This window comes from Leptonychotes weddellii, chromosome 1, assembly GCF_054177405.1.
Source record: "Leptonychotes weddellii isolate Sample4059 chromosome 1, ASM5417740v2, whole genome shotgun sequence".
Lineage (NCBI taxonomy): Eukaryota > Metazoa > Chordata > Mammalia > Carnivora > Phocidae > Leptonychotes > Leptonychotes weddellii.
In genome coordinates, this window is record NC_138369.1 from 133221741 (window position 1) to 133246700 (window position 24960).

General features: G+C 32.6%; 1 protein-coding gene across 1 annotated transcript in view; it reads right to left on the reverse strand.

Moving 5' to 3' along the window:
* STXBP5L (syntaxin binding protein 5L) overlaps positions 1-24960 on the reverse strand; it is a 341807-nt gene that overhangs the window by 96726 nt on the left and 220121 nt on the right. The window contains exons 15-18 of the mRNA XM_081815272.1: positions 16781-16821; positions 13291-13508; positions 11075-11247; positions 6646-6771 (exon numbers count right to left, since the gene is read on the reverse strand). Coding sequence (XP_081671398.1) covers positions 6646-6771; positions 11075-11247; positions 13291-13508; positions 16781-16821 — 558 coding nt within the window. The remainder of the gene's footprint in view (positions 1-6645; positions 6772-11074; positions 11248-13290; positions 13509-16780; positions 16822-24960) is intronic.

The following is a 24960-nucleotide window of genomic DNA, read 5'->3' on the forward strand; positions in this document are numbered from 1 at the left end:
TTGTCCTACATGTAATCATAATTTTGGTGTGTCCATGGAGAACTTAAACTCAGAATCTTTCTACTCTGCCATCTTGATTTTCTCCTCATCTATAAATTCTTTTTGTATTTGTTAGATAAAATCACTCTATTATTGGTTTACTTTATATTCAAGTAAATAATGTAATTATGTCCTCAAGTTATTATTTTATGGGTAGTAATGAAGCACTATCCTTTCTAGCCCTTGGATACTACACTATTTCATGTTTCTACATCCTAGATAAGATCCCATTAATTAAAAATTCTTCAATTATTCTATTTGAATATGTCATGTGTATCCGGCCCTGAGCCTAAAAGTTACATTTTATTTTAATTTTTAAAGTAAGCTCTATGCTCAATGTGGAGCTTGACCTCATGACCCTAAGATCAAGAGTCGTATGCTCTACTGACTGAGTCAGCCAGGAGCCCCTAAAAGTTACATCTTCTGTGTATTAATACATTTAATCCTCTCAACATTTTATCTCATTTTACTGATATGGAAATTGAGCACAGAAATTTTAAGTAACTTTTCTAAGATTCAACAGCTAGAAAACAGAATTAAGATTTGAATCCCAAAGAATGTGACTCTAGCATTCAGGTTTTTTAGCTCTGCACTTGATTATCTCAGTAACTATAAAACCAGAGCTTCCACTAAGCCTAATCATCAAAACTTTATGGCTCTGTATCCTCTGGAAATTATGGGAGGAAGAAGAGCTCATAATAATAGAAGAACATAATTGCTTTTATCTTTGGAATAAAAGTAAAATATTCACATTTAGTCTTCTCATTAGATTCCTTCAATTACTTTGATTTCTCACCCTGTTATTTCTCCACACATTTTGTTCCGTTACCTTGCTGCTTCTATCAATTTTGATATTTACACTTTCAAATGACTTTCAAGTCATTGGTCACATACCATAGGTCCAAGGTTTCCTAACCATTTCTAGTGTCTGATGATTCTCACCAACTCACATTCCCAAGTCCCTAAGGAAAGTATGTTCAGAGGCACAAAGCAAAGTTTTCTTTTTTTTTAAGTTTTTTTTTTAAATTTTAAAAATTAAAGTATTTTTACTTAAATAATTTCAACAATAAATATAAGATGAAAGTCCCCTTAATTGGCCCACTGTATGCCAATCCCCCTTTCAAAAATGATTGTCATTAACAGATATTATACCTTCTTGCCCTTTTCTCATGTTTTAACAAGCATATAATTATTCTATAATTTTCTTATTTTTACAAAAATACGTCGAAGACATATTTCCTTGTCTGTGTTCTTTAACTGTTGTATTGTATTCTAAGGTACAAAAGTAACATGTTTTTTAAAAGAGCATCTTCCTATTTATGGACATTTATATAGGTTCCAAATGTTTTGTTATTATATATAATAAAGAACATCCTTCTACAAACTGCATAAGTGAGTCTTCAGAAATTGTAAAAATTTCACTAAGATTAGAATTTTAGCGTCAAAAGATATACTTAGTTTTATTTTAAAAGATAAAATGTATAAGAAAAGAATCCATTTCCTCATATTGTTAACAGAAAATATTAACAATCTTTAAAAATTCTCTCATATAACAGATAAAAATTGCTATTCTGTTGCCTCAATTTTTTTTACTTGTTACTAGTGAAGTTATAAATCCTTTCATATTTAGTGGCCATTTGTATTTCTTTTCTGAATTGCCTGTTTATATAGTTTGCTTATTTTGTAATTGGGTAATTTTTTTTCTTATCAATTTGTAGAAATTTAAAAAATGTACTCTGGATGTTTATAGCATATTACAGGTAAACAATATTGCATAGTATAATATTCTGTACTTTGATTTTTTTTTAACTTTATTAGATATTTTGGTAATTATTCTATGTAAATTCATAGGATATGAATTTTTTAAAATAACTCCACAGTATTTATGTGTAATCTGATTTATTTACCTAGAATTTTGTTAATGGACAATAAGTTGCTTCTAGTCTTTTGCTATTAACAATACAACAATGAATATCCTTCATAAGTTACTTGCACTAAAATATGGAGTATAATTATCGGATAAATTTCTAGAAATAAAATTACTCAATTTGCAAAAATCTTATATTTTGCTTTTTTATTCAAGTGAAACATTCATAAATAAAAATGTACATAATTGTACACTTCAATGAATTATCACAAAGTGAACAATCCCACATAACCACAACTATGTCAAGAAATAGTATGTTACAAGCAGCTGCCTCATGCTTCTGCCAATTATTGCTACTCTTTCCTCTCCCCAGATCTGACTTTCTACCAGTTTTGCTTGTTTTTGATAGATGTTTGGCTTTTTTCATATATATTGTACATATAAATGTAGTCTTTCACTTTAATTGCTGTAGAATTCAAATGGATATGTTACAATTTATTTATTCAATTTACTCTGATGGATATATTTTATTGTAGTTTGGGGATATTACAAATATAATATTGCCATCACAAATAATGCTACTGTCTTTTGAAACATATGTGCTTGCCTCTCATTGGGTATATACCCAGAAATGAAACTTTTGGGTTGTAGGGTGTGCCAACCTATGTATGCTAAAATGGAGTAAATAATGCTACCAATTTTATAAAGTAGATTCAACAATTTACCCTCTTAACAACAATGTATGAGAGTTCCTGCTACCCAGTATCTTTGCAAACCCTACCAACATTACTAATGGGGTTGTGTATCTTCTTATATATATATGAAAATATGTGTTATTTATATATCTTTCTTTGCAACATACTCAAATTTCTTCTGCGTTTTTTCTGTTATTTGTGATTTCCTTATTGATGATACATGAGACTCTTTTTACACTCTGCATATGAATAAGTCCATTGTCAGATATATTTAATCTAAATATCTCTTCCTTGTCCTGCCATTTCACCCTCTTAATGATGCCCTTTTTTCCAAGAAGTTCTTAATGTTTTTCTTTATGTTTAATACTTTTTGAGTATTGTTGAAAAATATTTTCTTAACACAAGTGTAATGAAGATATTCTCCTATAATACCTTTTGAATCTTTGTGTGTAGTAGGAAAGAAGAGTCAAATTTCAGTTTTCTATATAATCTTTCAATTGACTTTGTAGTATTTATTGGGGGGAAAACCTGTCATTTCCTCTATTGCTCTGCAGAACCAATTTGGCTATAAATGCCTGGATCTCTTTCTGCACTCTTTCTTCTGTGCATTGGTCTTTTTGTCTATCTCTCCTATGCCAATAGAAACACTGCCATAACCAATCTATCTTTATTAATAAGTCTTGTTTTCCAATAGAGCAAGTCTTCTATTCTGTTTTTTTTAGTACTGTCATAGCTAACTGTGGTCCTTTGCATTTCTCTATAAATTTTAGAACCAGTTTTAAACTTCCAGGGAAAAAAACATGCTAAAATTTATCTTGGCATTGTGGTAATTCTATAGATCATTTTGTGAAAACCTGACATCTTTGTGCTATTATTGAATTTTACATTCCATGATTTAGGTTCTTTAATTTCTCTTAAGTTTTATAGTTTTCTGTGTAGAGGTCTTGATTACCTTTTATTAGGTATAGTCCTAGATTTGTTATTATTTTTATTTTATTATAAATGGAATCTTTATACAATTTTAGTTTCTATTTTTTCAGTATATGGAAATGTATTTTTACATTGACTTCGTATTCAGCAATCTTGCTAAAATCTATTAGTAATTCTAATAATTTATCTGTAAAGTATTTAAATGTTGTACATACATAAACATTTCTTTCCATTCCCTTTTTTTCTAATCTATATAACTTTGATTTATTTTCCTTTCTGTATTGCTCTGGCTAGGACTTACAGTACAATGTGAATAGAGGTGGTGACAGCAGTCATCCTAGTCCTGTTTTTATCTCAGAGGTTTGTAAACCTTTCAATATTTTACTGTAAAGTATGAATGATATTTCCTGCCATGTATCAGATTAATGAAATTTCCTTCTTGGTTTACCAGATGATTTTGCTTTTTGCAACTCATGGCTTACTTACATGGTTTTCTATTTTATCCTTTAATGTGATGAATTACATGAATTCATTTCAAATGTTAAACAAGCCTTGCATTCCTGGCATAAACAAAACCTGGTTATAGTATGTAATTATTTTATTGCTAGATTTATTTATATTTTGGCTGGGATTTTTACATCTATATTCATGTTGCACTTTTAGTAATGGTATTTTCAAATTTTGGCATCGGATTATGCTGGCCCATAAAGAGATGAATATGGCTTTTTCTTTCTCAATTCTCAGAAAGTTTTTGTGTAATATTGGTATTACTTATTTCTTAAAATTTTGCTGGGATTTATATAAGTAGCCACTTGAGCTGGAGTTTTTCGGCAGTTCAAACTGTCTATGAGAAAGGTGTCCAGGCTGTCTTTCTCATACAAGTGTAAGTTCTTTAGAGGTTCTATAGTGACTGTCACTGCCACAGTTACTTTACATGGAAAATATGCTCTCTGACTTATTCTAAACAACCGTCAGCTTCTGAACCTGGTGATATACTTTCCTAGCCTCTTAATTTTGTCATTCCTTGCCTTTATAGGTCAATCTTTTGAGTACAGAACCCTGAAAATGGCTTGAAGTCAGTCATCAGCCATAACTACTTGGGCTATATTCTTGCAAACATATATTCTTGCCATATCAAATAATGGGATTATTGACTGTCCCACACTTCCATCCTCTCTCCTCCATTCATTAAAGGGCTGTTTCTTCCAGTTTCCCTACCAAACAAGTTTTCAATCAAAAACAAGTTCCCCTTATGTATATTCACATAGAACCTCCACAGTGTAAAAACTCCAGGAACACAAGATTTTTTTTAGGTAGTCTCCCTTTCAAATGGCTTCAAAGAGCTCTTGGAGCTCATCAGACTTAGCTTAGGGGAAGACTGGAAAGTATAGAAGTAGATCCAAATATATTTTTAAAAATGTATTATTTGATAAAAGATGATTCTAAATTTTGAGGGAAAAGATGAAGTATACAGGAGGTGGTGTTGGCTACAACTGTTAATCATCTGGAAAAAAGTTTAATCCCTATTTCATACCTTATATGTAAATAAATGGTAGGTAGAAGAAATACTTAAATATGTTAAAAATAAATATATTAAAAGAGAATATAGTAAGTGAGGAAAGCTTTTTTTTTGTATGACACAAAATCCAGAGCCATAAAAAATAGAATTACTTTAAAATTTTTTTAAATTTATGCATGGAAAAAACCATCCTAAACAACCTCATAAACAAAAGCAGGGAAAATACTGGCAAGTTACATCACATAGAAAACTAACTTTCCTACTTTGTAAATAGTTTTCACAAATCTGTAAGAGAAATACTAACAACTCTGCAGAAAAATGGACAAAGAATATAAACAGAAATGTCATAGTACAAGAAAATATGTTCGATTTCACTTAAGATACAAGAAAAGTCTACTTATATACTTCTTAACAAAATGACAGGGATTAAAAGTTTGTTTATACACTGTTGTTAAAAAGGTAATGGAATGATCCCAGGGTTCTGGGATTGAGCCCCCGAATAGGGCTTCTTGCTCAGCAGGGAGCCTGCTTTTCCCTTTCCCTCTCTCTCTGCCTGCAGTTCCCTCTGCTTGTGTTCTTTCTCCTGTCAAATAAATAAATAAAATCTTAAAGAAAAGAAAAGAAAAGAAAAGAAAAGCTGCCTTGCCTTTCTTTAAAAAAAAGGTAATGGAAGATCAGGCATTCTTAAAACGGTGGGAGTATAATTTGGCACAACTTCTATGGAGGGCTACAATCTAGAAATAAGGATTAATTAGAATTAAATTAGCTTTTAAAAGGAATACTATCCAACTTTCAAAGAATGTCTGATTGGACTATGTTGTTCTAAGCTTTCTATTTCCTCTTAGTTTAGCCTGTTAGAGGAAATGTGAATACTTTTTGGAAGATGATAACATCACTTAGAACCCAAAATTATCTTTATAATATTTATTTATTTATAGGTATATAAATAAATATATGATGTTATATAAATTCATATAATGTTCCATAAAAAAATTAGAAACAAAACCAGAAAGCAAATCTGGGATACATGAAGGTAATATGATCAAAATCCAAGACAAATAATAAATTAGATACCACATAGGGAGTTATCAAACACATATTTAAAGGAACTATATTCAACATGTTCAAGGAAATGAAGGACAAGAATGATAATTTAGGAAGATAAAAGAAGCTTTAAAAAGAATCAAATGAAAGACACAGAACTGAAAAATAACTAAAACTGAACTCCATGGGTAGATCTACCAAAGATTAGAAACAGTTGGAGAATTAGTGAACTCTAAAAGACAAGTCAGAAGAAAATATCCAAGTTGAAACATAGGGAGGAAAAGGATAGAAGAGAAACCAGAACGTATGTGTAATAACATCCCAACAACCTCTTAACATTAAAAGTGGGAATATTATCACAAGTTTGACTTTAAGCAAGAATAAATAATCATAGGTTTTATGTACATTATTATTTTTCTTATACCATTTTCAATCAAGTAAAAATCTAGGTAAGGACTTCTTCCCATTTTTAGGACTTAGGTATTTTAAAAGAAACATCTAAGTATATCAAATATATTAAAAAGTACAAATTAGAGTGTTTAACTACTTACATTCCATATGCTGAGCTTACAGCAAGACTAGTAATCTGTTGGGGAGGCTCACCATCCACCCACACCAACTGAATAACAAGCTCTGCTTGATACCCTGGAGGCATCCGCACTGGTCGTGTCTTAACACTAAAAAAAGAGAAAAAAGTAGTTCTACCACATATAGTTTAAATAAGTGTGCTTATGCTTATCTTCAGAATTTACATAGACTCTTCCTACAGAAATATACAATACCAGGCACTGAGGGCAGTACATAGGTGGACAGCATCTTCTAGTTTTCTTAAAATAGACCAAACCACTTAAGATTGCTTAGTTTTTTCTTTAAGTAGCTTTTCAGTCATTCAAGTCCACAACTTCAAATGGCCTTCATCACTTCCTTTTTTTTATTTTTGAGGATAGTATTTTAAATTATTTTTATTATTTTTCTTACATAATATTTGTTACATATATGTAAGTTATAATGCATGACAATAAAAAAAAAGACTATTAATCTACCACCCAACTTTAAGAGCTCAACAATGTCCAAGCAGAGGTGCCTTGGTGGCTCAGTCAGTTAAGTGTCCAGTTCTTAATTTTGGCTCAGGTCATGATTCCAGGGTCATAGGATTGAGGCCCACATCAGACTCCATGCTCAGTAGGGAGTCTGCTTGAGATTCTCTCCCTCTGCCCCTCCCTCCTGCCCACTATCTCTCTAAAATAAATAAATAAATAAATCTTTAAGAAAAGTTGTTCAACATGTCCAAAACCTGAATTCCTGCTCATCCCTCTAAATTTGATTGACCTGCAGCCTTATCTATTCCAGTTAGTAACAACTTGTATCTTTCCAGTTGTTCAATTAAAAAACATTAAAGTCATACTACTGTCCTTCTCTTGTACCTTACATCCACTCAATCATCAAATGCTGTTTGTGCCACCTTCAAAATATATCCAGAATCTGAGCACCTTTTAAAATGGATTTATTTAAATTCACTTAAATTAACATATACTGTATTATTAGTTTCAGAGGTAGAATTTAGTGATTCATCAGTTGCATACAACACCCAGGGCTCATTACTTCAAGTCTGCTCCTTAATGCCCATCATCCAGTTACCCCATCCCCCCACCCACCTCCTCTCCAGCAACCTTCAGTTTATTTCCTATAGTTAAGAGTCTCTTATGGTTTGCCTCCCTCTCTGTTTTTGTCTTATTTTCTTTCTCCTTCCCTTCCCCTATGTTAATCTGTTTTGTTTCTTAAATTCTACATATGAGTGAAATCATATGGCATTTGTCTTTCTCTGACTTATTTTGCTTAGCATAATACTCTCTGGTTCTATCCATGTTGTTGCAAATGGCAAGCTTTCATTCTTTTTGATGGCTGAATAATATTCCATTATATATATATATACCACATCCTTATCTAGCCATCAGTTGATGGATATATGGGTTCTTTCCATATTTAAATCTGAATTTCAAATAAACAATAAATAGGTTTTTGTTTTTGTTTTTTACTGTGTGTCGCATGTAGTATCTAAGATATACTGATACTAAAAAATGTTTACTGTTTATCTGAAATTCAAATTTAAATGGGTATCCTGTATTTTTATTTGCTGAATCTGTCAGCCTTTAACATCATCTCTAGTTGGTGCAATAGCCTCTTTACTGGTCTCCTGGCTTCTCCCTTCCCTTGCATCTCAAAATCCATCTTCAACAAAGCCACAAAAGTGATCAATTTAAAATTTAAGTCTGATCATGTCTCCTTTCTATTCAAAACATTATAATGAGGCCCCATTTAATTAGGAATAAAAGCCAAGGCCCTTACAATGGCCTATATTGGCTATTACTCATCTGACTTCATCTCCTACTATCCTCCCCACTATGCCCCACCTTGCTCCTGTTCTCCCAGTTACACTGACATCCTTATATGTGGGGCACTTAATTTTTTTTTAATTTAATTTAGTTTAAACTAATTAACATACAGTATATTTAGTTTCAGAGGTAGAGTTCAGTGATTCATCAGTTGTAAATAACACACAGTGCTCATTACATCATGTCCCCTCCTTAATGCCCATTACCCAATTACCCTCCCTCCACCTCATCCCCTCCACCAATCCTCAGTTGGTTTCCTATGGTTAAGAGTCTCTTATGGTTGGGGCGCCTGGGTGGCTCAGTTGTTAAGCGTCTGCCTTCGGCTCAGGTCATGATCCCAGGGTCCTGGGATCGAGCCCCGCATCGGGCTCCCTGCTCCGCGGGAAGCCTGCTTCTCCCTCTCCCACTCCCCTTGCTTGTGTTCCCTCTCTCACTTTGTCTCTCTCTGTCAAATAAATAAAATCTTTAAAAAAAAAAAAAGAGTCTCTTATGCTTTGTCTCCCTCTCTGATTTTTTCTTACTTTATTTTTCCTCCCTTCCTCTATGCTCTTCTGATTTGTTTCTTAAATTCTACATATGAATGAAATCATATAATTGTCTTTCTCTGATTGATTTATTTCACTTAGCATAAGACCCTCTAGGTCCATTCACATCATTGCAAATGGCAGGATTTCATTTTTTTGATGGCTGGGTAATATTCCATTGTGTGTGTGTGTGTGTGTACTGTATACACACACACACACACACACACACCCCACACCTTCTTTATCCATTCATCTGTCAATGGCTATCTGGGCTCTTTCCATAGTTTGGCTATTGTGGACATTGCTGCTATAAACACTGGGGTGCACGTGCCCCTTCAAATTACTACATCTTCAGGGTAAATACCCAGTAGTGCAATTGCTGGGTCATAGAGTAGCTCTATTTTCAACTTTTTGAGGAACCTCCATACTGTTTTCTACAGTGGCTGTACCAGCTTGCATTCCCACCAACAGTGTAGGAGGGTTCCCCTTTCTCCGCATTCTTGCCAACATTTGTTGTCTCCTGACTTGTTCATTTTAGCCATTCTGACTGGTGGTATCTCATTGTGATTTTGATTTGTATTTCCCTGATGCTGAGGGATGTGGAGCCTTTTTTCATGTGTCTGTTGGCCTTTTAAATATCTTCTTTGGAGAAGCATCTGTTCATGTCTTCTGCCCATTTCTTGACTGGATTATTTGTTCTTTGGGTGTTGAGTTTGATAAGTTCTTTATAGATTTTGGGTACTAACCCTTCATCTGATAAAACATTTGCAAATATCTTCTCCCATTCTTTTGGTTGTCTTTTGGTTTTGTTCACTGTTTCCTTTGCTGTGTAAAAGCTTTTTATCTTGATGAAGTCCCAAGAGTTCATTTTTGCCTTTGTTTCCCTTGCCTTTGGAGATGTGTCTAGCAAGAAGTTGCTGTGGCCGAGGTCGAAGTGGTTGTTGCCTGTGTTCTCCTCTAGGATTTTGATGGATTCCTGTCTTACATTTAGGTCTTTCATCCATTTTGAGTCTATTTTTGTATATGGTGTAAGAGAATGGTCCAGTTTCATTCTTTTGCATGTGGATGTCCAACCTTCCCAATACCATTTATTAAAGAGACTGTCTTTTTTCCATTGGATATTCTTTCCTGCTTTGTCAAAGATTAGTTGGCCATTGAGTTGAGGGTCCATTTCTGGGTTCCCTATTCTGTTCCATTGATCTATGTGTCTGTTTTTGTGCCAGTACCATACTGTCTTGATGATTACAGCTTTGTAATAGAGCTTGAAGTCTGGAATTGTGATGCCACCAACTTTGGTTTTCCTTTTCAACAATCCTTTGGCTATTCGGGGTCTTTTCTGGTTCCATACAAATTTTAGGATTATTTGTTCCAGCTCTGTGAAAAATGTTGATGGTATTTTGATAGGGATTGCATTGAATATAGATTGCTCTGGGAAACATGACATTTTAATAATATTTGTTCTTCCAGTCCATCAGCATGGAACGTTATATGTGAGGCACTTTAAAGCATTTGCTCTAGCTGTTCCTTCTGCCTGGAATGCTCTTCTACCAGATACATTTCAGCTAACTCCCTCGTCACTTTTTGTTTAAATCTCACCTTCTTCATAGCATTAGTTAAAAAGAAGAAAGAAATATTATTTTTGCAATATCCTAGCAATCACGAGAGAAATCCTTTTTTTTCTAACCAGGTATTCTTGTAGTAGATAGTAAATGTGGTTTTCTTTTTGATTCCAAGAAAACTGAAGAAATTCCCTAAACATACTTTTTCAATTGGGAGATACCAAGCAAGTGGCCAAGTTTCTGCCCTGCCATACATGTTCCCATTCTATTAAAACCATGTTTTTAGGATCCTTCTGGAAAGAAAATCTATGAATTTGTAATGAAGGATAAAAATCTTGTGCCACCTTCGTGGATATTCAAAGAAAGACCACAGTACCCCTTGGTAAAGTGTAGGTCAATTGACAGCAACTTAATAAAAGAGAAGAACAATTTTATTTGACACAGTTTCAAAGTATTATATGACTAATATGTAAAATTGTTTCAAAATTTGGTGGCAACTCTTACTTGAGGCATGGGATACTGTCCTTTGTTCCTCCTTCACTAGCCACAGTGTTAGTGCTTCCGGAAAGACTCCTTGAAGAAGGAAGCTGGGATGAGAGATCTGGAAATGGAGGACTTGTTTCTGGTTCTGGGGTAATAATATCTTCAATATCATACTGAAGTCGTACCTCTAATGACTTAAAAAAAATCAAGTTTTAATTTAATCTAAGTCATAATAATAAGTAATCACATTAAAATTTCTGATAACTTTTTGGTAATTATTACTTTTTCATATTAATACGTTCAGTTTTAATTTATAGTAAAGTTGAAATATTCCAGATTGATTTAAATAGTGAAATACATGGAACATTCACTGGCATTCACAAAAAATGTAAAATATTTCTTAATTCTTCAGATTTATAAGAAAAATACCTACTAGTTGAGATAAAGTTTTTATATACTAAATACTCCTTTAAAGGTATAAATTACAACTCCATATATAATGAAATAAGAAATTGGTCATGGTTATTCCAGTGAAAGATAATAAATTGGATGTGTTTACATACACATACATAACAAATTATTATTTGTACAAGTTTTTTAGTTTAAAAAAAATTCTACTTTGAATTTGAATTTAGTAAAGGTTTTCCAAAATAAATTCTAATTTTTGTTTCATTAGCTTAGCTCAATTTCATTAGCTTGGTTAGAATTGCTTAATTGAAAAACATATGATAAACTGTATTGAAATAAAAAGATGACCCAAACCTTTTTTTAATCTAAAAATGTTTACAAATTAAGTACTTGATGACTGCATTCAATGCTTTAATTAAAATTGATTTTATAACAAACATTTGCTTTACAATGTAAAAATCAGCATTTTTAGAAATTCAATTAATTAACATATAGTATATTATAGTTTCAGAGGTAGAGTTCAGTGATTCATCAGTCTTATATAACACCCAGAGTTCATTATATCACATGCCCTCCTTAATGTCCATCACCTATTTTCCCCATACCCCCAGCCCCTCCCCTCCTTATGCAAACCTGTTTGTTTCCTATGGTTAAGAGTCTCTTATGGTTTGTCTCTGATTTCATCTTGTTTTATTTTTCCCTCCCTTCCCCTATGCTCTTCTGTTTGTTTCTTAAATTCCACATATGAGTGAAATCATATGATTAAAAAAATCAGCATTTTTGAAGCTGAAAACAAATGTCATTATGGGGTAGTAATATAGCAATATTACCAAATTACTGTCATAATTTTATTAAAAACTAAAAAAATCTATAGTGACTGTAACAATTAGCAGTTATTGAGTGCTAACTATACCTAGACACAATGTTAATGATTTTATATAATCCTCATAAGAACCCTATGAAATTGGCATTATCATTTGTAATTTATTATTACTTTCCATTTTTCCATTTTATTTACACAGAAAATTATATGAGTGTATGAAACTTGGTCTTACCCAGACTCTACTACTGACTACTGGAGCCTTGTGACTTGCTCAGAGTCATGTAGCTATTTACTGGTAAAGCCAGAATTAAAATATAGGCTTATCTGACTCCAAAGATTGGGTGGGATTTTAACTCATATACTTTAACAGGGCAGTACTTAAATTTGCTGTTGAGGTAAAAACAGTTTTAGACAGGCCTTTAGTAGATAATCTTTATTTTCTGATAAAATGGTAAAATGGACTCAGTAGGGTAGGCCAATTATCTATAGATGCTTTAATTTTTATTTAATTTATCCTATGAGACCATAATTGAATAATTAAATTACTTGATTAGTTTAAAATTTAGATAAGGTACCCCATAATTATTTCCATCCTGTAAAAATGTTGCTATCCAGAAAATTATTAAAAATAATCTTATTGTAGTTGAGAAATGTTCACTTGTGGCAATTGACAAGAAAAAAATTTAATAAAGATATACAACAAAGCCTTCATTAATTTGACATTTATACATAAAGCAATGACTGTATAAATTCTATATACACATAATCCATTCTATTTAATAATACAAAGTTTTGGTAGAGAAATGTTTTTTTCATTTTAAGCCAAACTATTTTTCAATATGTTATACTAGGTAAGAAGAATAATTCAAAATCCTATGAATTGGATTACTGGCCAAATACAGTAGTCTTGAAGGCTTAAAACCATACCAAACCCTAGGCAAAATCTATGATAATTGCTTTCTTTTAATAGCTTTAGCTGTAAGCATTAAATTTTAAAAAAACTTACCACTATTTCTGTTGTTATTTCATGTCTGCTGAATTTATAAATTATGACATATGCAGAAACTCCTGATACACAGAATATTCTGCTCTCTGGACACCAGTAAATCATCTGAATGGCATATGGATCTTCCTCTATAATTTCACATGTTGGTTTTCCTTCTCCTACCTTCTGTTTTTCAAACACTTTTGAAGTTTTTAGCTTGTACAGCATCTGCAGAGTTACTATAAGATATTGAAACATAGTTATCTTCTAATTTGAACTTAATTCTTAGATATCGTTGAAGCTTTTTCAATATATTTGTTAAAGCACTAAAATAAAACCCAAGTAGACAAAATAAATTACATGTTAACTAGGAAGCATTCAGTGTCATATACTCTTATCATTACAGTTTAGCTGGATGGAGATTCCAGAGAGAAATAAACATTTATTGCACATATACTATATACCAAAGAATTTGTAGGTTCTTTGTATGCATTGTCTCATGAAATCCTCAGAAAAGTCCCATGAAGTGAGTATTTTTATCCTCATTTATTGATGAAAACACTGTGGCTCAGAAAGGTTACAATGGAAATACTGAACCTAATTCTCTCTACAGTTTTCCCCTTTGATTGCTACATGAGAGATTGAAGCTATTCTTAGAGAGTTTACTCTTCTCAACAAATTTCTAGACAATCCTTAAGATGAGAAACATTTGTAATTTACTAGCTAGTAATATTGAGAGTCCAATAATTTGTAGTTATTTTAGAAAGAATCTTTTCCAAGTGGCTCTGTATTAGAAAAGGATCAGTTATAATTTTTAAAAACTCTGGGGATGGTGAATTGTTTTCAGGAATATTTATTTGGGGGAATATTTTTTCCCTTATAGACCCCGATGATAACTCTCCTATAAAAAAGTTCTGATTCTATAAAAGATCCTTAAGAGAATTTCTAAAAATCTGGGAATTGCTGTCAAAAATGCATAATCTGAAGCTAATCATGAGAAACGTCAGTCAAACCCAAATTGAAGATTCTACAAAAATAATTGGTCCAAGTCCTCAAAAATATCAATTTCATGAAATAAAGACTCATAAACAATTCCAAATTGAGGAAAACTCAAAAGATGATAAATGCAATAAATAATCCTCAAATTTCTTTTATTATAAAAGATATTATTGGGACAGTTGGTGAAAACTAAGTAAGACGTGGAGGTTAGATAATACTATTGCATCAGTATTAATCTCCTGATTTTGATAACTATAATTTGACTATGTAAAAGAATGTCTTGTTTGTAGGAAATATACAATGAAGTATTTTTAGGGCTGTAATGTAAGAAGAGATCACTGCAACTCACAAATGGTTACAAAAGCTATACATATATGTGAACATATGGAGAAGAGGGAGAGGGAGGAAGGTGGAAGAACAAATGTAGTATACACTGACATTTGGGGAACCTGGCTAAAAGCTATAGAACACTTCATGGTATTTTTTTGCAATTATTCTCTAAGTCTAAAATTATGTCAAACCGAAACATTTCGAAAATGGGTAAGGCATTAATTATACTAGGTGCTATAGCCTGCCTTCTAGGTCAGATGGGGTATCACTCCCATGATTATTTTATGTGACAGTAACAATGGTAAAAGGATATTGCAGACATAATTAAGGCCCCTAATTAGTTGACTTGGAGTTAGTCAACAGAGGTTATCCTTAATTGGGCTGACATAACCTCCCTGAGGTTAGAATGACACTCCCTTACTAGGCTTGAAGAAACAAGTTGCCATGAGTTATAATGCTACAAGAAAATTCTGCCAACTACCTGAGATTGAATGAGGACACTAAATCTCAAATAAAACAGCAGCCCTAGCCAAAACCTTGACTGCAGTCTCAGGCAACCCTAAGCAAAGAACCCAGCTAAACTGTACCCAAATTACTGACACACAGAAACTGTGAGATAATATATAAGTACTGTTTTAAGCTGCTCAGTTGTGGTAATTTATTACTCAGCAAAGAAAACAAATACACATAAATAACAAACTCAGTTATTCAAATTCAGTAAAACCTTACTTCTGTACTGGACAGTATTCCTCAAAATTGGCAGACTAAGTGATATTTCTTCAATGACATCCACTAAATTGGAAATGCGTCCTTATAATTAGTTACAGTAAAAATGTTAAACATGTTGCAAACCTTAATCATTAGAATGTTAAAGTGTCTTCTCACATTTTAGAAGCTAAGGAGTGACTTTGAGGTGGTGTGAAAGGAACAATAATGTCACTATAAAATTGTGTTCTTGAACAAAATCAGATTTACAAGAAAAAGTTCATCCAAAGCAAATCTTTTGTCCTTTGGAATTTCTCCCTGAGCCATTGTTCTCTATTGTGTGAGTTCAAAAAGTGCCTCAAAATTCATGGTTTTACATATTTTAATCATTTTCTCTTGCTGATGGTTCACTCCACTGCTGAAAGAGTCTAGCTTACAGGCTAAGAGTATCACCAATATTCAACCTTCTTCCCTTTGCTTTTGTGTTTATCATGGTCTTCCTCAGAAGCTGTTTACCTCTACAACTTCAACTATCACTTTTATGCTGCTTCTATATGACTGTCCATTTTTGACTGTTTTTCCTACCTGCTAGACACTTGGATTTTGTGGTGTGATTACAAAATTCAAACCTCTAGCATTCTCTTGTATTCCTCATTTCCAAAAGAGTTACCCATATCTTGCTGGTTACCCATCCTCAGAAACTGAGTCATTGCTCACTTACTATTGTCCTCCTATTCCTGACTACTAAAATCTTAACTATCTTCTAAAACTCACATTAAATATTACCCCATCAAAATACCCTTTCTGGATCTGCCTGGTTCAAACAAATCTCAAATTTCTGGTAACAAACAGAATTTGAGTTATATTACATTTAGATTTCTTATTATACTGTTTGCCTTCTATTCATATATGTGCATTTCTTTATCTGATTTAGTAAATATAAGTTTTATGAAGGGTATATATGGATATAATCAAGTCTGAAATATCTTTGCATGCCCTTCAACACTGAAAAGACTACCTTTTTCCTTAAATTATATAATTTTCAAACATCTTAAAAGAATTTTACATTTATCAAATCATTTCTTTTGATTCATACAAGGCTTGGTAGACAAGTAGAAAAGTGGACTAGTGAGATTAAAAAAAAAACTTCTCCAGGACAAGAGCTAGAGGTAAAGGAAATTCCTTCAACTGACTTAATCTGACAAAGTTTGGTACTTTTTTCAACATACCTTAATTTTTGTAAATATAATGGGTTACTAATAGTGAATTCAGTCCAGTTTATATTATAAAGGAAAAGTATAGTAGAGATAGTACTTTAAACTTATTTAACATAGGAAATGGATTTTTATAACATAGCCATATATGCATGCTAAAAATGTATCTGAAATATTAGTTGTCCAAACTAAAAAGTGGTGATGGCTCTGAGTAAATACTAACCAAGTATTTTCTGTTATAGAACAAGAGACTTAAAACTTACTTGCAGAAGCATCCCAAAATTTTATTGATCCGTCTGCATGACTAGATAAAAAATACATTAGCATTAATTACAGTAAATTTAAAAAATCATAATCATTCTAAATGTATAAAAACTTGAGTTATTGCTAAAATTTGATTCAAAACCCCATTCTAATGAGAACTCATATATGCTAAACCATTTCCAAGCTCATGGTAGTGGTTTACTTTTTAAACAATGCACTAAAATCTAGATTTAAAAAAGAACAATAGATTTTACTGTAAGAAGATTTTATGTTGAATAGAGAACAATGAAAACTGGCTTGAATGAGCAATATATTTTTATATAAAATTGTTTACTCTCAATAAAAAATACCTGACTTAATTTGGTTACATTAAAATAATTTTGAAGTCAATATCATAGTGAAATTAAAGTTAAGCTTCAAAATATAAAAAGCAAATCCTTAAAGCTATCTAGAGTTGTATCATTATTTGGCAATAACATAATGGTAATTCTATAATATCTAATCTAGAAATAAAAAGGATAGAATAATTCCAACATTTTATTAGTTCAGCTTTAACCTGACACCAAAACCAAAAAAGAAAATTACAAAACCTTATTCCTCAAGCACAGGTATAAACATTGTCAATAAAATATTAGCAAATCAAATAAAAAACATAGAAAGGATAATAAATCATGACTAAGTTGCAGTTCATCCTAGGAATGCAAGAGTAGTTAAACATTAAAAAAATCAATCACCATATTGTTATTCATCATACTGACAGATTAAAGAAGAAAAACCATATGATCATCTCAATAAAAACAAAAAAAGCATTTGTTTCTACCTTTTGGCTATTGTGAATAATGCTTCTATGAGCATTCATGTACAAGTTTTGTATATACCTAAAAGTGGAAGTGCTTGGTTATATGATAATTGTTTAGCTTTTTGAGAAACTGCCAAACCATTTTCCTTATCAGCCTCACCATTTTACATTCCCACTAGCAATGTATGTAGTTCTAACTGATCTATATCCTTGTCAACACTTGTTATTTTCCTCTTTAAAAAAATTTTAGCCATCCTAGTGGGTATGAAGTGGTACACATAACTGTGGCTTTGATTTTCACTTCCCCAATGACTAATGATGTTAAGCATATTTTCATGCACTTGTTACCCATTTTGTAGACTTTTCTGAAAAAGTCTACACAAGTTCTTTGCTCACTTAAAAAAGTGTTTGTCCTTCTATTGTTGAGGTCTAAGAATTATTTATATATTATGAATACTAAACCCTATCAGATATGATTTGAAAATTTTTTCCAACTCAGTGTTGTCTTCACCTGATGATGAAGACCATTTTATCTATTTTTTCTTTTGTTATTTATGCTTTTGGTATAATATCTAAGAAACTTTTGCCATAATCAAGGTCATGAAAGATTACCCCTTTGTTTTCTCTTTGAACTTTATAGCTTTAGCCATTAATTCAAATCTTTCATCATATTTCAGTTAATTTTTGCATATGGCATGATGTAGGAGTCTAACTTTATTTTTTTGTTTTGTTTTTACTTAAATTCTAGTTAGTTAACATAGAGTGTAATATTAGTTTCAGAAGATTTTAGTGATTCATCACTTACATATAAAACCCAGTGCCCTCCTTAATACTTATCACCCATCAAGCCCATTCCCCCCCACAACCTTCCCTCCAGCAACTCTCAGTTTGTTCTCTATATTAAGAGTCTCTCTTATGGTTTGCCTCCCTCTCATTTTTTCCCCTCCCCCTATGTTCATCTGTTTTGTTTCTTAAATTCTACATATGAGTGAAATCATACAGTATTTGTCTTTTTCTGACTTATTTCACTTAGCATAATACACTCTTGCTCCATCGACATCAATGCAAATGGCAAGATTTCATTCTTTTTTATGGCTGAGTAATATTCCATGATATATATATATATATATATATATATATATATACACACCACATCTTCTTTATCCATTCATCAGTCAATGGACATTTGGGCTCTTTTCATAATTTGGCTATTGTTGATAATGCTGGTATAAACCTCGGGGTCCATGTATCCCTATAAATCAGTATTTTGGTATCCTTTGGGTAAATAGTGCAATTGCTGAGTCTTAGGGTAGTTCTATTTTTAACTTTTTGAGGAACCTCCATACTGTCTTCCACAGTGGCTGCACCAGTTTTCATTCCACCAACAGTGTAAGAGCAATTCCCTATTGTTGCATCCTCACCAACATCTGATGTTTCCTGTGTTAATTTTAACCATCTGAAAGATGTGAGGTGGTACCTCATTGTGGTTTTGATTTGTATTTTCCTGATGAGGAGTGATGTTGAGCATCTTTTCATGTGTCTGTTAGCCATCTGGATGTCTTCTTTGGAAAAATGTCTGTTCATGTCTTCTATTTCTTAACTGGATCATTTGGTTTTTTGGGTGTTGAGTGTGATAACTTTACAGATTTGGGGGAGGGTCTAGCTTTATTCTTTTGTATGTGGATATCCAGTTCTCCTAGCAACATTTGTTAATGAGATTATCCTTTCTCCCATTAAATGGTCTTGGCAGACTTATAAAAAATCAGTCATAGATGTATGATTTTATTTCTGGAATCCCAATTCTATTTCATTAAATTATATATCTAATCTTATGACATTACCACACAGTCTTGATCACCGTAGCTATGGAGGGAATCTTACAATTGGGAAGTGTGAGCCCTTCAACTTTGTTATTTTTCAAGATTATTTTGACTATTTGTGGTCACTTGCAATTTCATCAATTTTAGGATAACCTTTTTCATTTCTGCAAAAAGGTTATCGGGGATTTGACAAGGATTGTAGTGAATCTCTACATCATTTTGGGATATTACCATCTTAACAATATTAAGTGTTACATTCTTAAACATGGGATATAATTCAATTTATTTTTGTATTTTTTTATAGATTTTATTTATTTGACACAGAGAGATAGCAAGAGCAGGAACACAAGCAGGGGGAGTGGGAGAGGGAGAAGCAGGCTTCCCGGCGAGCAGGGAGCCCGATGTGGGGCTTGATCCCAAGACCCTGGGATCGTGACCTGAGCCGAAGGCAGATGCTTAACAACTGAGCCACCCAGGTGCCCTATTTTTGTGTTTTTAAATTTCTTTCAGCAATGTTTTATAGTTTCTGGTGTATAAACACTTCATCTCCTTGGGTAAGTTTCTAAGTATTTTATTTTACTTTTTGATGCTATTATAAATGGAATTGCTTTCTTAATTTCCTTTGTGAATTGTTCATTGTTAGTATATAAAAACACACTAATATATATAAACGATTATAACATCTGCAAATAGAGCTAATGTTCTTCCTTTCCACAGTAGATGCTTTTTATTATTCTTGCCTCTTCTGGATAGAATTTCCAGTATAATACGAAATGAAAGTAGCAAAAGCCAGGATTGTTGTCTTGTTCCTGATCTCATAGGAAAAGCTTTCAGTCTTTCACCATTGAATATCATGTTATCTGTGGGTTTTGCAAAAATGCATTTTACCAGATTAAGGAAGTTCCACTTCAGGCAAAGGAAGTTCCTCAGTTATCTGAATGTTGCTGTTGTGGTTTTAAATCATGAAAGGGGATCTGTCCAATGCTTCTTCTGCAAGAGATGACCATGTTTTTCCTCCTTTCATTCTATTGATGTGTTTATTATGTTGATTTGTGTATGCTAAAATACTCTTGTGTTCCTAGAATGAATCTCACTTGATCATGGTTTATAATTCTCATAATAATATGCTACTGGATTCCATTTGCTAGTGTTTCATTGAGTACACTTGCATCTATATTCATAAAGAATATTTTTGCATAGTTTTCTTTTCTTGTGATGTCTTTGGCTTTGGTGTTAGGGTAATGCTGGCCCCATAGAATGAGTTAAAATGTGTTCCCCTCTATTTTTTGGAAATGTTTGAGAAGCATTTGGTGTTACCTCCTTAAATGATTGGTAAAATTCATCATAAAGCAATCTGATCCTGGCCTTTTCTTTGATGGGAGGTTTTGATTACTGATACAATCTCTTATTATAAAGTTGTTCACATTACCTATTTCTTCTTGAGTCACCTTTGGTAGTTTGTTTCTCAGAATTTATCCATTTCATCTAGGTTATTTACTTTGTTGGCATAGTTGTTCATAATATTCTTTTATAACCCTTTTTTAGTTAAGTAAGGTTGATAGTATCATACTCACTTTTAATTCTAATTTTAATAATTTGAGTGTCACTTTTTTCTGAGTCACTATAGTTACTCAGTCAATTCTGTCCATATTTTGGTTTTATTGAGTTCCTTTATTGCCTTTCTGACCTCTGCTTTGCTTATCTGTGCTTGAATTTTTGTTACTCCTTACATCTGCAAGCTTTAGTTGTCTTTTCTTTTTTTCCCCCAGTTCTTTGGATGTAAAGATAGGTTATTGATTTGAGAACTTTTTCCTTCCTTTAATGTAGGCAGTATAGCCGTAAATTTCCCCCTGGGTATTGGTTTTGCTACAAGTCTCTACTTTTTCTTTTTATTCATCTCAAAGTGTTTTCCAATTTCCCTTGGGATTTCTAGTTTGGTCTATTGTTTAAGAGCATGTTACTTAATTTCCACATATTTGTGATTGTTTCCATTTTCTTTCAGTTATTACCTACCAGTTTCATTATATTTTGGTTGGAGAAGAAACTATTGTTTCAGTCTTCCTACATTTAGTGAGACTTGTTTTGTGGCCCAACAACTGCTCTGTCCTGGAGAATGTTACACGCACCTTTAAAAACTATGTGTTCTTTGTTTTTGTTATTGTTGTGTTGAGGGTTCTATATATTGTCTCTTAGGTTAATTTATAACGCTGTTCAAGTCCTCTGTTTCCTTAGTGATATTCTATCTAGTTTTTCCATCTGAAATGTTCTTCCTTTTATTGAAATTATTATTGTAAAACTCTTTCCTACTTTAATTCTATCCATTTTTGCTTCATATATCTTGGAGTTCTGTTACTGTATGTATATGTTTATAATATACACATATACTATGCATTTGATCTTTCTATCAATATATAATCTCTTCTTCGTCTAACAATTTTAGACTTAAAATCTATTTTGTCTAAAATTAGTATATCAACAAAAAAATAAAGGAAATAAGAAATTAAATTAGTATAGTCACTCTCTGCCTTTCTTTAATTTATTGTTTGCATGGAACATCTTCTTTCAATCTTTTCATTTTCAACATATTTTTGTCTTTGTAATTAAAGTGTGTCTCCTGTAGAAAGCATACAATTAAATCATGTATTTTTACCCATTCTGCCAATCTGCCTTATAATTAGAGTGTAATTCATTTAATGGGAGTATTGAAAAGGAAGGACTTCTGCCATCTTGCTATATATTTTCTATATGTCATATCTTTTTTGTTGTTCAGTGCCTGCAAGACTGCCTTCTTTTATGCTTAATTATAAAAAAAGTACCATTTTGCTTCCTTTCTTGTTTCTTATTTAATTTTCTGTATATATTTTCGTTGTTTCTTTAGTCATTACCCTGGGCATTAAAGTTAGCCTTTTAAATTTATAACAATGTAGTTTGAATTAATGCTAACTAGCTTCAATACCAAAACTCTATTGCTGTATGTTATTTATAGCTGTTGCTATATGACCCCACTATGTTGTTATTGTCACAACTTCTTTATGTGTTTTGCCCATTACCATCATGGATTTGTAATTATGCTTTTATGTATTTGGGAAAAAAGAGGAGTTAAAAACAAAAATAAAATAATGTTGGCTTTTATATTTACCTATGTAATTACCCGTTACTAGTGGTCTTTATTTACTAGTGGTCTTTATTTACTCATATGGCTTCAAGTTACTATCTAATGTGTTTTCATTTGAGCCTGAAGAACTCCCATTAACATTTCTCATAAGGCAGATCTACTAGAAATAATTTCCTTAGCTTTTGTTTATCTGAGAATGTTTTAACTTCTCCTTCAGTTTCGAAAAATAGTTTTGCTGGATATAGAATTGTTGGTTAAAAGGTGTTTTTCTTTCAGAACTTTAAAGACATCATCCTACCATCTCTGTCTTCATGGTTTCTAATGAGAAATTAGCTTAATCTTACTGAGGATCCCCTGTACTTGACAAATTGTTTCTGTCTCACTGCTTTCAACATCTTTTCTCTGGATCTGCTCAGTCTTTGTCTTTCAACAATTTGATCATAATGTGTTTCAGTGTGGATCTTTTTGAGTTTATCCTACTCAGATTTTACTGAAATTCTTAGAGATACATGTTAATTTTTCATCAAATTGGGGAATTTTACAGTCATTATTTCTTCAACTATTCTTTATGTTCTTTACCTCCTCTCTTTCTGAGACAGCCATCATGTGTATTTTGTTAAGGTTTATGATGTCACACAGGTCTCTTAGATATTATTATTTTTCATTCTATTTTTGATCTTCAGATGGAATAATTTCCATTGACCTACCTTCAAATTCATTTATTCTTTTTTCTGCCTGCTCAAATCTAAGGCTGAATCCCTCTCATGAGTTTTTCACTTCTGTTGTACTTTTCAGCACCAGAATTTCTATTTAATTTCTCTTTTTTTAAACAAATTTTCTTTTTATTAATACTATTTGATGAGACTTAATTCTTCTGGTTACCTTCAATTTTTGTTCATGGTTTCTCTTAGCTCTTTAGGCATATTTAAGACAGTTGATTTAAAGTCTTCATAAGTAAAATGTCTTGGCTTCCTCAGGTACATTTCAATTAAATTCTTTTTTTCCCCTCTGAATGGGCCATGATTTCTTATTTCTTTATATGCCTTGTATTTTGTTGTTGTTGAAAACTGGACTTTTGATTATTAATGAGAAAACTGAAAATTAGATTCTACCCCTTCCCAAGTTCTTCTGCTGATGCTTATTGTAAGTTTTTGTTGTTTAGAAAAGTCACTATGTAAACAGTTTTTTAAAAGATTGTATTCTTCGGGTGCCTGGGTGGCTCAGTTGGTTAAGTGACTGCCTTCGGCTCAGGTCATGATCCTGGAGTCCCCGGATCGAGTCCCACATTGGGCTCCCCACTCAGTGGGGAGTCTGCTTCTCCCTCTCACCCTCTCCCCTCTCATGCTCTCTCTCACTCTCTCTCTCTCAAATAAATAAATAAAATCTTAAAAAAAAAACTGTTTAAAAGATTGTATTCTTCATTGTGTGTTGCTTCTGAAATCTCTGCTCCATTAGCTTACCAGTCAGCTAGTGATTTGACTGCAATTTCATTAAATGACTATAGCCAAACAACAATAGCAACAATAACAATAGCAACAATAATAAACCATCTCCTTGTCTTAGCAAGTTGATTCTGTGTTAGGAAACTGCTGCAATGCAAGCCAGGTTATTTCCAACTCTGCATTAGCCTTCACTTCCTGTTTGCATGGTGCCTAAAGTTCATCTAGAGGGGAAATCCTAAAATCTTCTCAGGTATTTTCTTAGCATGTGTCCAGCTGTAGGCATGCATGTGGACATTTAGATTTTGCAGTGTAAGTGGGAGCTTTACAAAGCCTTTGTTCCCTAATGTATTTTCTCATATGGCCTATTCTTTTCAAGAGTACAAACTATCCATTGTTTGCCCCTGCTCTTATCCCCTGCCCCAGGTGAGCTGCAACTTGTACATCTGCCTTTAATTACTCAGACAAATGCCTTCCAGGAAGCCACTTTAGCCCTGGGAAAGCTCTGAGGCAGGGAAAACAAAGGTAAGCCCTTGAGCTAATCCTTCAGGGAGGCACCAACAGGTAAAAACAAAGGGCAAGTACAACTACAATTCTTTGAAAATAAGGTCTGTACTTATTACTCTTTCTGGCACCAAAAAACTATGTAAGAGGAATGCAGGCTGCTATCTTCATGGCCACCACTGAGGTGGGGAGTGGTAGACTGTAAATGGGTAAGGTAAAATACCACATATGCTCTCTTACCAAAATTCAGCACCTTTTTAAAGAAATGAGATATAATAGACATTTAACATTGTATGTTTCAGGTATACCACATAATTAGGTATTTGTACATTTTGTAAAATAATCACCAGATGTCTAGTTAACATCCATCACCATACATGGTTACAAATATTTTTTTCTTGTGGTGAGAACTTTGAAGATCTACTCTTTTAGAAACTTTCAAATATACAATACAGGGGGCGCCTGGGTGGCTCAGTCAGTTGAGCGACTGCCTTCGGCTCAG